This window comes from Choloepus didactylus, chromosome X, assembly GCF_015220235.1.
Source record: "Choloepus didactylus isolate mChoDid1 chromosome X, mChoDid1.pri, whole genome shotgun sequence".
NCBI classification, from domain to species: domain Eukaryota; kingdom Metazoa; phylum Chordata; class Mammalia; order Pilosa; family Megalonychidae; genus Choloepus; species Choloepus didactylus.
Window position 1 is genome coordinate 7562249 of NC_051334.1, and position 17410 is coordinate 7579658.

At 39.9% G+C, this 17410-nt stretch overlaps 1 protein-coding gene across 5 annotated transcripts in view; it reads right to left on the minus strand.

Moving 5' to 3' along the window:
• MID1 (midline 1) overlaps window positions 1-17410 on the minus strand; it is a 388352-nt gene that overhangs the window by 79186 nt on the left and 291756 nt on the right. For all 5 annotated transcript variants that reach the window (XM_037821570.1, XM_037821568.1, XM_037821571.1 and 2 more), the window contains exon 3: window positions 13992-14087. In XM_037821570.1, coding sequence (XP_037677498.1) covers window positions 13992-14087 — 96 coding nt within the window. The remainder of the gene's footprint in view (window positions 1-13991; window positions 14088-17410) is intronic.

Below are 17410 nucleotides of genomic sequence, written 5' to 3' on the forward strand. Positions count from 1 at the left end.
AAACCCACAGAGCTAGTAAACAAGTTCAGCAAAGTGGCAGGATACAAGATCAACATGCAAAAATCAGTAGTGTTTCCAAAAAACTAAGTGTGTGGGGGCCATAAGGTCCTGCAACCTCATTAGGGGGTATGTACTTGGAAGATCTGAGAGCAGACACATGAATGGACATTTGCACACTGGTGTTCATGGAGGCAGTATTCATGATTTGCAATGGGTGGAGGTGGCCTAAGGGTACATAGACTGAGGAACAGAATGGTGAACTGTGGTGTGCGTGTACAATGGAATATTGAGCAACTATGAGCAGCTATGAGAAGGAGTGAAGCTGTGAGACACGCAACGAGGTGAATGGATCCTATAGACAGCATGTTGAGTGACGTACACCAGAAACCAGGGCAAACACTATAATGCCTCGCCAATATGGACTAACTACAATGTGTAAACTCAGAATTGAATTTTAGAACACAGCCTAAGAGGGGAACGATTATTGTAATGGTCCCTAGATTGTAAGCTCTTATAGCAGTCAAATCTATTCCTGAAAAAAAAGCTGAAAAAGAGCCCAGACTTCAATTAGTGATATGAATGAAGCAGGTCTGGTTAAGACTAGGGCAAACCAGGCCAAAGGGTAAAGGTTGAAACAGACTGTGTTTTAAAACTTCAACTTCCATATGAGACCAAGGGAAGAGATGTCTATTTGGTGCAGGACCTATATTTTCTAAACAGTGTAACTCTACAGTCGGTTTGTTCAAACACCACAACTACATGGAACTTTGAATAGGACGTGAGATATGGTAGGTTTGTATAGGTTAGAGTGAAACAGTGACACATCCCAAAGTAATTTGGGCAGAGAATAAAAATATAACTTGCAGGGCTCCCCTGAGGAACTTAAGAGTTGGACTTCCTCGTCTGGACTGATGCTGATATTGTCACAGACATTGAAGACTGGCGGTTTGATGTGCTGAGCCCTCTATCATGGGACTTGCCCTTATGAAGCTCATTACTGCAAGGGACAGGCTAAACTTGCATATAATTGTGCCTAAGAGTCTCCCCCTGAGTACCTCTTTGTTGCTCAGATGTAGCCCTCTCTCTCTAACTGAGCCACCTTGGCAGGTGATCTCACTGCCCTCCCCTCTATGTGGGACCCGACTCCCAGGGATGTAAATCTCCCTGGCAATGCAGGATATGACTCCCGGGGATGATCTGGACCCAGCACTGTGGGATTGATAATATCTTCTTAACCAAAAGGGGGATGTGAAATGAGATGAAATAGTTTCAGTGGCTGAGAGATTCCAAATGGAGTCGAGAGGTCATTCTGGTGGACATTCTTATGCACTACACAGATAACACCTCTTAGGTTTTAATGTATTGGAATAGCTAGAAGTAAATACCTGAAACTATCAAACTGCAATCCAGTAGCCTGGACTCTTGAAGATGATTGTATAACAGTGTAGCTTACAAGGGGTGACAGTGTGATTGTGAAAACCTTGTAGATTGCACTACCTTTATCCAGTATATAGATGGATGAGTAGAAAAATGGGGATAAAAACTGAATGAAAAATAGGGTGGGATGGGGGGGATGATTTGGGTGTTCTCTCTTACTTTTATCTTTTATTCTTATTCTGATTCTTTCTGATGTAAGGAAAATGTTCAAAAATAGATTGGGGTGATGAATGCATGACTGTGTGATGGAGCTGTGAACAACTTATTGCACACCGTGGATGACTGTATGGTATGTGAATATATTTCAATAAAACTGAATTTAATTTAAAAAAAATCAGTAGTGTTTCTACACACTAGCAATCTGAGGAGGAAATCAAGGGAAAAATTCCATTTACAATAGCAACTAAAAGAATCAAATATCTAGGAATAAATTTAACCAAGGATGTAAAGGACTTGTACACAGAAAACTACAAAACATTGTTTAAAGAAATCAAAGAAGAGCTAAATAAATGGAAGGACAGTTTGTGTTCATGGATTAGAAGACAATATCCTTAAGATGTCAATTCTACCCAAACTGATTTACAGATTCAATGCAATCCCAATCAAAATTCCAACAGCCGACTTTGCAGAAATGGAAAAGCCAATTATCAAACTTATTTGGGCGGGTAAGGGGCCTTGACTAGCCAAAAACATCTTGAAGAAGAAGAATGAAGTTGGAGAACTCACACTTCCTAACTTTAAAGCATATTACAAAACTACAGTGGTCAAAACAGCATGGTACTTTCATAAAGATAGATATATTGACAAATAGAATTGAAATGACAGCTCAGAAATAGACCGTCACATCTACGGACAATTGAGATTTGACAAGACTGCCAAGTCAACTGGGACAGAAGAGTCTTGAACAAATGGTGCTGGGAGAACTGGCTATCCATATGCAAAAGAATGAAAGAGCACCCCTAGCTCACACCATATGCAAAAATTAACTCAAAATGGATCAAAGACCTAAATATAAGAACCAGGACTATAAAATGCTTAGAAGTAAAATGTAGGGAAGCATCTTCAAGATCTTGTGGTAGGCAATGGTTTCTTAGACTTTACACCCAAAGCACAAGCAGTGAAAGAAAAAATAGATAAAATGGGACTTCTTGAAAATTAAAAACTTTTGTGCATCAAAGAATTTTGGCGCAGAAGTGGAAAGACAACTTACTCAATGGGAGAAAATATTTAGAAACCGCATATGCAATATGATTTTAATATCCAGAATATATAAAGAAATCCTACAACTCAGCAAAATGACAAACAGCCCAATTTAAAAATGGGCAAAAGACATGAATAAGCATTTCTCCAAAGAGGAAATACAAATGGCTAAAAAGCACATGAAGAGATGCTCAACATCGCTAGCTCTTAGGGAAATACAAATCAAAACCACAATGAGATACCAGTTCACACCTACTAGAATGACCACTATTAGAAAAACAGAAAACTCCAAGTGTTGGAGAGGATGTGGAGAAAAAGGAACACTCATTCATTGCTAGTGGGAATGTAAAATGGTGCAGCTGCTGTGGGAGACAGTTTGGCAGCTCCTCAGGAAGCTAAGTGTAGAATTACCATAGGATCTGCAGTCCCACTACTGGGTCTAGACCCAGAAGAACTAAAAACAGGGACTCAAACAGATATTTGCACACTGATGTTCATTGCGGCATTATTCACAATTGCCAAAAATGGAAGCAAGTGTCCATCAACTGATGAATGGATAAATAAACAAAATATGGTATATACATTCGATGGAATTTTATTCAGCCATAAAAAGGAATGAAATCCTGATGCATGTGACAACATGGATGAACCCTGATGGCAATATGTTGAGTGAAATAAGTCAGCACAAAAGGACAAATATTGTACGATCTCACTGAAAGGAGCTACTTATAATAAGCAAATTCATAGAGTTAGAATCCAGAATACAGGTTACCAGGGGATAGAATGGGGGTAGGGAAAGGGGAGCTGATGTTGAATTTGTATAGAATTTCTATGTAGGCTGATTGTAAATGTTTGGAAATGGACAGTGGTGATGGTAGCATATTATTGTGAGTGTAATTAACTGTTGAATTATGTTGGTGAATGTGGCTGAAAGGGGAAGTTTTGAGTCATGTATGTTACCAGAAGGAAAGTTAGAAGATAAAACACGGGGCTGTATAACACAGTGAACCCTGTTGCGGACGATGAACTGTGGTTAATTGTATAAATATAAGTATGTTCTTTCATGAATTATAACAAATGTATGACACTATTACAAAGTGTTAATAATGGATGGTATAAGGGGAAAATACACCTAATGTAAACTATGGGCTATAGTTAACAGAAATATTTTAATATTCTTTCATCAATGTTAACAAAGGTACCACACTACTGCAAAGTGTCAGCAATGGGGGGGTATATGGGAACATTGTATTTTTTGCACGACTTTTCTATAAACCTACAACCTCTCAATGAACTGCTTAAAAATATATGTACTAGTAAATTTGATTTTATCTGATTTTTAAACTTTTTATTTAATGTGGTTACTAGAGAATTGCAAATTGCATATGTAGCTCACATTCTATTTTGGTTGAGCGGTCCGGTTCTAGAGGGTTTCAGAAATGGGGAGATCAGTGTACTGTTGTTGGGGAAGGTTTCCTGCAGAATATGGAAGCGAACTGGTCTTTGGAGATCATAGTCGGCAAGGAGAGAGTTGGGGTGGCCAGGGGAGAGAAAGAGGAGCAGAGGCAGCGGCCCAGAGGGGAAAAGAAGCAGGTTTGTAGGACAGGAAGGAGTTAAGGATTTATTTTAACAATAAGCAGGGCTCAGTGGGCATGCAACTGGAAGTGGTTATCTAGGAGTGGGGAGAAACACCAGAGCCTGTTCTATCTTCCTTCCCCCCTGGGAAAAGCACTTCTGGGGCCATTTGCAGAGAGATAGCTGGGGCTGATCTCACACAGAGGCCAGCTAAAGCAAACAGGGGCTCAGGAAGTTTAACTTTGGCCAGGGGTCCCTTGTTTGACCCCATCTTCTTATCATTGACTCCCTTTATATCTTTGTCCTAGTGGGCCTTGCCATCTCTCTTTGAAACCGTACGTGCTTACTCTCTCTCCTAGTGTTTTTTTTCCGGAAATGGTGGTGGTGGTGGTGGAAGTTATGGGGGCAATGAGGGGAGGAGGGAGGGAAATTGGAGGGCACAGTCATCGTACAAGATGGGCTTTGCTGAAAGGATAAGTGAAAAGAGTACCTAACCTGGTCTGGAAGAGAAAAGGAAAAGAAGGAAAAGACGACGGAATTCAGGTGTCTTTTCGTTACTGGTTTTGAGGCTTTGTAGAGTGTGTGTGTGTCATCTACATGTACAGAATTATCCCTTTTAAGAGTGTTTCCCCCAAATTGATTCAAAGTGGCTATCTGCTCAGTTTTTCTTTTACAAACCAGAAGGGCCAGAGAGGGTGTCCTAGAAAATCAAAAGGATACAGGTGTACAAGGGAAGGGGGATTGCCCACTGTGGCCTCCCTTCAGGGCTCAGCAATGACCAGTGGAAGCTCTCCCATCCTTGACTTCCCTCTGCCAACCCTATCTTAGCTTTCTTCTCCTGGCAGAGCCCTCACACTGGGTGGGAGCCAACGGCATTCGTGCGCCTCGCCAGTCTATCTATTGCCTCCCAGGGATTTGGGGCTGCTGAGACATGCCACCATAGAAATACGGTCCAATATTGTCTTCTCGAGAAGAGCCCTTGCTGGGTGAGAATTCACCTGACATGCTCTTCTATGCAAATGAGCTGGTCCTGGAGGGAGGGCGGCAGTTGCTGGCAGTTGTTCTCTCCAGGAATGTTGCACTCAGTCATCGACGCCCATGTGCAGGAGTTACCAGCAGAAAAAGACACAGGCCCGCTTCCCGAGCCGTCCAACCCAGCTCCGAGAGAGCAGACGCGGACCTACCCTACCAGACCAGGAGGATTTCTGCCCAAAGACTGCATTTCTAGCAACAAATCACTATGCAGTTTTCCTTAAGCCTTTACATTCAAAGTATGAATCTAATTATTCTATTCATAAATCCAATAAATTTTATAAAATTGAGAATAATCACTCTTAGGGATCCTTAAATTGATGTTTGATTAACTTAAGCTGCATAGGCTAAACAACATTAAACAATTGAGTCTGTCTATAAATTAGTTGATTAAATTCCTGTGCATATTTTTTAAATTGAGGTAAAATTTACAGAGGGAAATTTATAGATCTTAAGGGATGGTTCAATGGATTCTGACCAATGTACACCCCCACGTAACCAACAGCTCATGTGAGATAAAAACATTTCTATCACCGCAGAAAGTACCCACCCTCATGCCACTTTCAGTCGCTCCCCTCCCCAATAGGTAATCATTGTTCCGATTTTTATCACCAAATTCCTGTCATATTTTAAACTGCCTTTATACATTTACGAAATTTAAATTTACTTTGTAAGCACTTCAAATCCCTAATGGAGTAAAATTAAAACCCTAACAAGTCAAACCTTCCTAAGCCCTTAGTAATTGATAAATCCAATATATTAAACTCACAAATGTAGTGAAACTCAACTTCTCTTAAACATTTCAGTATTACATTTAAACTTAAACTACTTTGCACTTTCAACTTAAAAGTGTAGGTCTAAAATCAATTACATATTTCAAATTGGAATCTCAAAGCTAATCTCCCGAGTTCATCTAAATATAAAACATTCTCTCAAATTTTACAAATACTTAATGTACAAACATATACTTTAATACTAAATTGTAACACAAAATATTGGTGCTATGGATTTTATTTAGGTTTTCATCTTTATACATATTTCTCAGACTTTTGGGGAAGGAAGAAAAAAGAACTGCACTTACTAAATCAAACAAGTTGATCATCTCAAAGAAGTTGAGATTCCCAGGTCAACGATTAACAGTTATCTTCCTCGGCGGGTGAGGTTATCCTCTCAACTGGGTGGAAGTTATTGGTTGACAACTTACAGCTGTTATTAATGGTCCAAGATTTGAGAACAGTTCATGGGACCCAAAGAACTGGCAGATTCTCCCAGGCCTGCAGATGTGTACTCGCTCCTGGGTACAACAGGGGTTTCCAATTCCCCAGCAGATGGGATCGCATCTTGCTAGGCCATCCCCAGAGAGAACCCAACTTTTAAATCATCTCTTTCAACTCCACCACCTGCTCTGGGGTAGCTGAATTTCAGTAACCACAGCCGTTGCTTTACTACTTGGCTGGATTCACCTCAGTTCTTTACTGACTGATTCTTGTTATATCTGGCTTCAGGACACATTTCTAAGGTCATTTTAATGACATTTCTCTTAAATGGTTATTGAGGGAAATAAATCAGGAAGTGATGGTAGGAGCTTATCAAGTGCTTGTTACTGCTTTTAGTCCACATCTGCACGCGGTCTACAACTTTTGCTTTCCCTACACCACAGGCTACGCTTTGCTGTGGAACTGCAACCGCTCCAGGCAGTGATCCTCACCTCCAGACACCCCCCAGGTTGGACGAGAAGCCATCTTTCCAGCCCTACATAAATTGACAGAAGGCTTTCTTGAATGTATTTATCACAGCCCAATGCCTAGCTTGTCAAGTCAGAGAATTCGGCTACTATGATAGTTTTTGTCATAGTACATGTCATCGAACATGAATTCGATGTTATATCCAATGCAAATACTTTTAAAAGCACACTAAAAACTCTACCATAAATTCCTAGGGTGAGAAGTTGCCTCACTTGGTTGTAAAACTGTGTTGCTCCTCACCGAGAGCCTTTTACATTCAGTGGTAGCCTTAGGCTTTTTAAATAGCTGAATTTAAAATTTCATATTTCTGTTTCAAACAAAAATAACCAGTGCTACAATTGCACTCTTGTTAATGAACATTTTATATGCATGGCTCAATTATTTTGCTGGGCAATTTCAAAATTAGAACAAAGCTCTTCAGCTTCTCCTACGGCATCTAGTCATTACAAATAGAAGTCACTTAAATGAAGGTAAAAGCTGATGAGTCCTGTTTCTCTCATAAACTGATTATCTTAGACACAGAGATAATTTCAGTTTGATTGTCATAAATAAAATAATTTTATATTTATTTATTGAGGAAAATAGTTTAAACTAGATATTAAGACCCATAAGCAGAAGAGGTTGGTTCAGTAACAAAATGATGGACTGACTGTGGGGATCATGCTTGTCTTTGAACGGCATTAATGGGATCCATAATGAGACCCAAACTTCCACCTGACAGTCACCTTCACACCTCAGATTATTCCCCTCTCATCTTGGACTCTCTCAATCTGGATCCAACCAGTTACGATCAGTTAAAGTGGTATCTAATATATATTTGAACATACTTTCATCTCATAGGAAAGTTGTCTTAGAAGCAAATGGCAATGGCCATTTTGAATCTGTCACCCCTTCTTGCTCTTCATTATATCATACCAGAAACATCCCTGCTTCCATAGTCAAGCGTGTAAAACTTTCAAGGTCAGGAATTATATCTAATTCCTTCTAATTATATCTTGAGAGTACTCACACAGGGGTTCAAATTGGGTGGAGAGCTGATTCTTACATGCAAGTGCTAATGGATTACAACTTTGGACATTCAAATCTGCCCCTAGCAGGCTATGCTTCATCTGAGACCAGACCCCCTGTCTACACATTTTATGTTTGAATTTTTGTGGCAGCCTATTTTGTGTTTGAATGCTGGTCATCATCCAGTGGCTCTGGATGAAGCAATTGCCAAGGTTTCCACAGAGGTGGAGAATGCTTTGCCATTCTAAAACTGTGCAAATAAAAAAATCTTTTTTTTAAATAACAGCTCATCTTTCTGTCTAACCCAGCTATTTTCTCATATTTCAAAGTTTACAGTTGAATGCTTTTAGGGTTTGTTGAATGATGGTAAAAGTCCTTTCCAGGCCCCCATCTGTTTGGCAAGTCAGTTCTTACAAGTTCTTACAAGCTACTGTATATGCATCACCCTCATCCCTCTCTCAATTTACAGAGCCCAGAGTCTGAGCAGAGATCTTAGGAAATGGCACTTCTTTGCTCACAGAAGTTTGTCATTCCACATGTCAACAGCACTGGAAAAACTCAGAGAAAGCAAACTTCCCATTAAAATAAAGGAAAAATCAGTTTAAAAATTCAGTGAGGAAAAAAAACTGGCGTAAGGAATAAAAAAAACAAAAGGATTACAAATGAGGCAAGAAAAGTGAAAGGAGCCAGTGGCCAGCCAGGTATTTATTTAAAGGAGGCTGTTGAGCGATGTTGGGTTAGAGATGCCCTTCCAGGATGACCTTGGACAAGGGCGGTGGGTGAGGTCAGCTGACCTTTTTCTTCTCTAAACTGCTATGGGAAGCGGTCACCCTTTCCCAGATGGTCTCCCTGTGGATTTGATAGGTGGTCACCTATATACCCAAGAGAACATCCACTGTGTGTCAAGGTTTGAGACTCATTGTGAAAGAACTCAAGTCTCAGAATGTGTGATAAGCATTGGTGATCCCAAATATTTGCACGGCTAATAAACTAGGTCATCGGATTCTTAAAAGAAAATTCAGAAGGGAGAGAGAGGTGATGAGGAAGAAAAGGTCCTGATTTGACCTAGAAAAAGTGAAGTCCTGCAGCTGACCAAAATGTTGATCACTTCTCGGAGGCTTGTCCTTCACCCCATGTACAATTAACTACAAACTCATCCCAGTGGAGTTTTCTACTGGACTCCTCTTCATGCAGAAAATAAAACAGGGCCACTAGACCCTAACCCATTAGATTTTAGAATCCCAGCTACCAAATTACACAAACCTTTCTTCAGAGACATCCTAAAGCTGCTGTCTCAAAGATTCCACCCCCTGAGTCCCAAACTGCTTTGGCCTTCATACCCTCCATTCTCTAGTTTTTCAAGTTTAGCATTTACTATCAAAAAGCCATTTCATTTACCATGTTTTCAAAGTTAAGAAAACAATGGAGTGGGGGTGGGACATCAAACTCTTCCAGTCAAAAGAAAAGCAGAGGTGAATCCCAGGAAGGAGGTGTGGACTTGTGAGGGTGTGACATTTCCTCCAGGAGTTGGAGGGAAGGACTTCATTCATTGACTTTACAGCGAGTAAGGGTTGCCTCTGGGAGTTTTTCACCTCCAGCTGGCGTGGGAAATACTTTTCTTAGGAATGCTCCTATCCCAACACAAGGAAAGCTTCAGGAAGAGGAAAAGGAAGAAATACAGTCTAGGAACCTGGGTCATGAACGAGGAAATACTTTTCTACTGCATTGATTTAAAATAGCACCCAGATTCCTTACAAATTCCACTACCTTTTTGGAGTTTACTAGGACTGTGATGCTTTCCTTTGGATTTTTGATTTTTTCAGCACTAAGATATCCATATTATTTTCCCAACAAACAAAAATATTTTGTAAATGGCTGAAAAGATTAGGGATGCCGATTGGAACTGTGAAACGTTTCTTGACTCCTCACCTATCCATTAAGGCCAAATAAAGTTCTAACTTGGATGCAATATGAAAGCCCACACAGTTCCCCATCTCTTCAAAGGGGTCTTCTAATATCCCCCTTCACATACTTTCCGTGACTTAGAGAAGGAACTACTTGCTTTGCTTCTATACCTTCCTCAAGTTTCCACCCCCATACCTCTGTTTGCCCCACAGTGTTTGCCTCTCCCTTCATACGCCCAAATGCTATCGACTCTTGAATGCAGGCTCAGAGCACGTGCTCCCTCCCCCCGCTGGAAGGGACTTCTTGCTTCTCTGAAATTCCAAACAGTGTGACCCCCACCTCTCCGGCAGTGTCCTTTTCTACTTCGCATGGCATTGCAGTTGCTCTTTGGTCTTAGTGAAGACAGTAAGCTCCCTGTGGGCAGGGTCCTTAGGAACCTAGCACAGTGCAACACACACAGTGGAAGCTCCATACACACTAATGGCGCGAATGAACCAGCATGGTGCTTTAACACATTCAAGTAACTGACCAGACAAAAATTTACACCCTCATCCAGAAATATTTGTTTAGCAAAAACAGCATGTAAGCCAATAGTCTCCAGAACAGAAAGAGCAGAAAGTCATGTGGAGCAAAATTATACAAAACTTGGGGGGAGGGGAAAGTAAAAAAAAAAATGACTGTGTCCTTCCAGTGTCATCCCAGGGCACACTCTGCCAAGCCAACCTAAGTAAGGGTCCGTGACTCGAGGCTGGAATGTAACATAGTTTGACTTTCTACTTATTATGGATGATTTCGACTCTGCAAAGTTAGATGTTGATTTGTAGAAAACTGATGATATACAAAAGCACATTTGTCCAAATGTTACAGTTTTATTGCCCTACAGGACATTTTGTATCTAATTTAGTCATCTTATTCTAGCGTTTTTTTTCCCTCTGGTAATCTCCCCCCACACACTTATGTACATGTCAGTTTCTGGTATCCTCCTTTGAACATACTTTATCATCCTGCTGATTCCTTCACTAGTGAGTAAAATAAATCTTTGGCATGGACTTATTTGATATTTGCTTGAGAATTGGGTGTTCAACTATTTGAAAATTATACTTTGAGAATATTAATAATTATGAATAAGGGAACAAATGAAAAATAGGTAGTGCTAATATCATTATCTTTCTAGTCATTTCTAATTGTGCTTAATTTGTTTCTAGGATAAAATTCCCAAATGCCAAATTTACTCACCCACAAACATTTCTTTCCATGCCAAAGGATTTACACAGAAACAACAACAGAGAAAGGAATTAATATTCCTTACTCCTTGTTTAGAATAACTTTTGATGGCATATATGTGTCTATTTGCACATCTACAATCAATTAAGCAGTAGCTTTACTTTAAAAGCCTATGTATGAACTAAAATGATAGCTAGTCTCGATATAAAAATAAATTTTGCTTGTAAATTTCCAGAATAAACCATCCATCTGTCATTTGCAATTACTGAATCATAGAATATAACTTTATATCATGTTAGGAGAAATAACATTTTGTAAATTCATGCCAGACTAATATTGCATCAGGAACAAGGAAGTTGCTCTGAAACCACTACAAGGCATAATGGTAACCAGACACTAATGCTTTAAGAAGTAACTAGCTGAAATTGAATGAAATAATCACCCAAATCATTAAGTGTTTCTAAGTCTTCCCCATAAAACACAAGTAATTTTTTTTTTTTACCAAGGAGAAATAATTGTTTCTTATTGTCCTAAATAAACATCAAATGCCATCACATCATAAAAATAAAATAGAGCACATGGATCATTCCATTTTGTTCATCCATTTATTCCTATAATACACATTCACTTTACTTTCTAATAATGAAAACATTATGCTTGCTCAATATTATTTACAGTGTTGTGCTATCAACAAGGCTCAAAACGTTCTCTGGAGAGATGATTGCCAAAAGGGAATGCCGTCTCAGCAGAGGGTTAGGAAGAGGTGGGCCCTGCAAGGCGGAGTTGCCCTCACTGCTGTCTGCACCCACCCGTCTCTAGTCAACCCGGTGGAGGCTCCTTCCAACTGGCTCACCATGAGTATCTGTGAGGCAGGGGGAGCTATGGCTCCAACCCATGAGCTCACTGAACAGCTCTACTTTGCTCTCTCCTCTACATTTTGCTCCAATTTCCCCTATTCTTTCCCCCTGTATCTCTCTCTCTCCTCCATGTCTCACTCCCCTCTCATCAGCACCCTCAAATGGCAAACAGCTGGAGGGGGTGGTGTGGGTCGGGGAGGAGAATGCTCTAGTTCCTATCAGGCAGGCTACAAGAGCAGAAGTCATAACAAATTTGGAGTTGAAAACAGTTGCCAACTCTTGTGTTTCTCTCATCAACTAATAAAATTTGTAACTGGAAGTACAATTTTTATGAACAAAAAGTATTTTATTTACTTCCATCAAAACACCCATTTTTGAATAATAAAAATGTTTTTACATTGATAGGATCCAAAAGCAACATTTAGTCATTTTTGTGATGCTGAAGAACGTATCATTGAAAAACACAGTTGTGTTCATAAAATGATCTAGCACTCCAATACCTGGAGTATTTTGAAAAACAGTAATCATAAAATCTGCAAGACCTGGCTCCTCCATAAAGTCTCAGGCAAATTATATTACTCCTCTCTCTCTCTCTCTTTCTGTTTTAATTACAAAGTCCCATACCATAACCCATCCCATCTAAGATATGACACTAAGAAATTTTTTAAAATGCTGCCAACTAAACTATGTCCCACCATTAGTTTTCAGATGCAGCCCAATTTCAGATATTAGTCCGTGCAAAAAACATGCATCTTAGATTCAAGTAAATGCAGCATTCTACAACCCATTACCAGATTAGCTACTCTACCGTTCTTTGTGTTATTATATGTATATGTGTTGTTCTTAGACATATTGTATGCTATTATCATGTTTTATCTGTATTGGCACCTACTGGCACAATCATAGGCACACAGGCAGCCATAAACTTATAATTATTGATCAGATGATAAAAAAGACTGGAAGAAAATTGCCACTATGAAAATGGAGTTACTGTCAAACTTTTTGAGTGCAAACTCAAAATAATTTGCTACCCCAACCTTAGATATTATTTGGGGCTGAGATTGTGATCATTCAAATAGTGTTCAAATTGGCTCTTTGGAGTGTCGTCCATGCATGTTTGTTCAAAACAAATTCACCGAGCTTCTATAGTGTGGAAACGACTGCTCTAGAGCCTGGAATCCAGAGAAGAAGAAGATGGATCCCCGTCCTCAAAGAGTTTACATTCCAGTTGGAAAAACGGAACCAGTACTTGAAGTAGTGACAAAATCCATAAGAAGATTACTGATAAAATGCTACGTGATTCCGAGAAAGGAGAAATCACCCTGGTCCAGGGGCCCAGAGAAACATTCACGATGGAAAAGCCACTTGACTTGGGACTTGAAGTACAGGAAGGATTTGGACACGTAGACACGGGAGGGGGCAGGGGCTACCAGGCAGAAGGAACTGCTCGCACTCGGTTCAAGGCCGGAAGGCTGGAAAGCGTGGTGAACCAGCACTGGTTTAGCCTGAGTGTGTGGAGTGGAGTAGGGGGAGAGACGGGTCAGGAGAAGACGGTAGAGGATGTCGAATATCACACTAAAGAATCGATATCTATTTTCCTTCTCCATCTGCAGTGTGAAGTTATTGAAGGTTCTGTTATTGCTGGAATTATGTCCAATTTCATGGATACGTATCTGACAGCCAAGATGCTTTTAACATAGACATTTGAAATAGTAGGGGGGGTTGGGGTTGTTCTTTGTAAGGGTGATTAAAATCCACAACAGTAGGAATGCTACACGATGATGCATCAGGGACAGTGGAGACAGACAGGGGTCGGGGCAGGACTGGGCAGGGGAAGGAGAGAGATTCTCTGAGGTTCTAGCCCCTCCCACTGTAATCCATTTTATACATTTGGCTTCTGCAAAATATTTAATTTTAAGAAGATTCCCATTTGAAAAATATAAAGGGTAGGAGTATAAACCCCTCGATATAGCAGATTTCATATGGAACATACCACAGAGATACTCACCTCAACATGCTGACAGGTTTGGATGAGTTTAGCCAGCAGGGTCTCCAGTTCCGTGTTCCTCTTAATGAGGTTGGTGAGGTTACTCTCCAAGTTTTGCTGTTCAAAAAAGAAAGGAAAAATATTATTCTACATAATTTTAATACTTTAGTAGACACAAAATTACTCATGCTCAGGAAAAACTAATACCTTTTTCAGAAATCCCAGTGAAACCTACACATGTCAAGTGTTTAAATAGAATTTTGAAAAATTGCATTTAAAAGAACCTTTCAGAAATGTTCGAATTTCTTTTTTGTGGTGGTGGTTGTTCCTGTTTCTTGCACTAACTCACGCATATTTAAGGGAATAATTAGGTATATAGGTTACTTCTAGGTCGTGAACTAGGGAGAAAGAAGGTAATTGGATCTCTATGTATATTCCTTCACCTGAATCAGAAATGGCAATAATATCAGGAATACATCCTCACATCAAATTTGGATTTTAGGATTTCACCATATTATGGACAGGCTGAGGTCAATTACTAGGATAAAAGTGAAATATCCCGCTATTGCTGACAATATGGCGTTTATAGGCATTTGTAAGAAGTCATCATCACAAACGTTTATTGGGTCATAGTGTATTTTATTTTATGTGCTTTTGTTCTTTGTCTATCAATTCCAGATGAAATTTCTTTAAACCCTATATTTACCATGTCACTCTCCTGCTTAGGAATTTAGGGTTATTCCCTCTTTTTTCAGAGCATTAAATATAAAGTTCCCTGAAACAACTATTTAATCTTATTCTCAACCACAATCGCCCTCTGTTGAGGTCACACTGATCAAGATTCCTCATGATTTCCCCATTGCTTCTCATCCTGCATTTTCATTTATACCATTCATTCATTCATTCATACAAATATTTATTGTTCTTTGGAATTATGCCAGACTTGGAGCGAGATGCAAGGGAAACAAAAATAAAAATATCTGGTCTCTGCCCACAGAGATGGCTGTGCAACCGGGCGAGAGCTGCTGTAAACGAGCGAAGGGGAACAGCCGAGGGCTGCCTGGGGAAGGGATCCCAGAGGACACCATCTCTCAGCTGAGACTGCTGGGATGAGTGGGGGTTTTATGGTGGATAAGAGTGGGAATTGCCTGGGAAGATGGAATGGAAGTGGAGCTAAGGGTGGGGAGAGTAGGCCACAGGCAAGGAATAGAACAATGGCTTATGCCCAAAACAGGGAGGTGAGAGAGCACAGGGTTAGTTAGGGAAACAGTGTGTTTTAGCAGACGGATAGGTTCCACAAATACAATGAAGACATGGGATGAAAGGCAATTCTGTGGAAAAGAAAACAGAACTAAGATTTGTAATGCCATCTGAGAAAGAAGATTTGGAAAGGGATTTTGAAAATTAACAATTTCACAAAGGTGAAAATTCATTATGCTATTTAGGAAAACTTTCTCTTGCCCTATGTTCTAAAATTTTAGATTTAGAAAGGTGTATCAAAGAATCACTTTAAAGCTTAAAATGCATATGTCAGAAACAGAAATCCTTCTGGTTACTCTCACACGTTTTGTTTATTAGTCTGTTGTTTATCTTATTGCACAATTACTTTTTAAAAAAATTTCAATGACTACAATTTTTTATTTCCAACACTTTTTTTTTTAACCCGTCTTCCTTTTCTTGTTGAATTACTTTCTGTTTCTGTCCCAAGGATGCAATTCCCATCTTCATAATTTCCAAAGAACTGAGCAACCTATTCTTAAGTTCTTTTGAGAAAAGGCAGGTCCATCAGTTCCTGTGTTTACTGGTGTTGAATGTTTCCCAAGGCTCTGGATTTTGTCTTGTGTTTTGTCATCTTCGTCTGACAGCTCATCTCACGTAAACTTTGTGCTGTGGTTTGGGGATTGTCATAGCCCAGCTGGCTGAGATGCACACCCTGACTTGAGGTTCTTTCTTGGGTTCGAGGTTTTTTTCCCTTAAAGAGAGAGCTCCCACAAGACACCTGCGTGTGGTAAAGGCACAGATCCTGGTTTGGCTCCGTGCCTCGGCTGCTTTCCTTGGGAGTCTGGGGCTGGCTTGAATTCCAGAGAAGGTGGCAGATGTCCTACGAGCCCCAGTGTGTAGCTGGGGCATTCTGTCCTCCAGGTGTAGGGGACATCATAGTCCTTGGCTTCTGCCACACGTGCACCCCACCATGTTTCCCTTGGGTCCCCACAGCCCCATCTGGTCTCCACTTCTTTGTAAACGGCACAGCTTCAGCCTCCCCTCACCACTCTGCATTCCCTTTCTATTTTTGGTCCTTGGATACCTTCCACTTAAGTTTAGGCTTGGTGATGTATTCTTTAAAATACATTTTTTAAGTATTTTGTCTACAATTCTTAGGTGTTTGGGGATCAGAGGGAGGTTCTGTGCATATTTCACCTGGACTGAAAGACCAACAAGCGACCTTCCATTCTGGCTTTAAAGTACTCATAAAGGCCCAAATAAGAAAAATTTAAAGAATAACAATATTTCTCAAAGGATAGGATACCACAAAAAGCCTAAAAATGAGCCAGGCAGAGTGATTCTGATGCAACTTAATGATCTCATGTTTGTACCAAAGAAAAATTTGCTTTCAAAGCTCTTAAAGTTGCAAAAATACATAAGTTTTTTTTTAATGTTTGGATTAAATGAACTGCAGCCACCTATCCCTTTAGGGTCAGAGTCTAGAGAATCATTTTGAGGCATTCCATTATTTGATGCTCTTGATTTAGATATATCAACCATAAGGTGTATTTGCCGACTTCTTTTGGCAAGTTCATCTTAGGGAGTCTTTTTACTTTCATTTTTGGCTGACCCTTCACAGCAGGAAATTTTTAGGGAAATGCATCATCTAACTGTTTAAGATTCAATTGTCATAGGTATGATTTTTCTAAAGCTAGTCAGCAGTAGAGGGCCAAATAAATACAATCTAACACTTTGAGATTTTACAAACATCTGCTTGCTTGCCTTTCCCTTTAATAAGTATACATCACGTATAAAATCTGTTTTTAATCGACTAATACATAGCCTGAAGCTTGTGGTTTAAAAACATTGACCTAACTAGATCCTTTGGGGTTATCTGAATTTAAGTAGTACAGGTCTTATTCAAGTCCACAAAGAATTACAGAGCCGGTAAGAAATACAATCAAGTGAAATTAAGCTGGGAGAGAGACTTGTTTCCAAGTGGTACCAAAGGGGCTGACAACACTTCTGAAGAGAGCTGGCTAATGGGAAGGTAACAAAATCCAGTTGTCCGTGAGTCATGTGCCCATAACCTTCCGCTACAGGGACTTCTGTGGAGATATGCTAGACTTGAACTTCACTAAGATCCTGTATCCTAAACCTCTTGATTTTGATTGTGTCTTGTGCAAAAGAGAATATATTTTTGGCCTAAGAGTCTTGTGACTAAGTGGATATGAGTA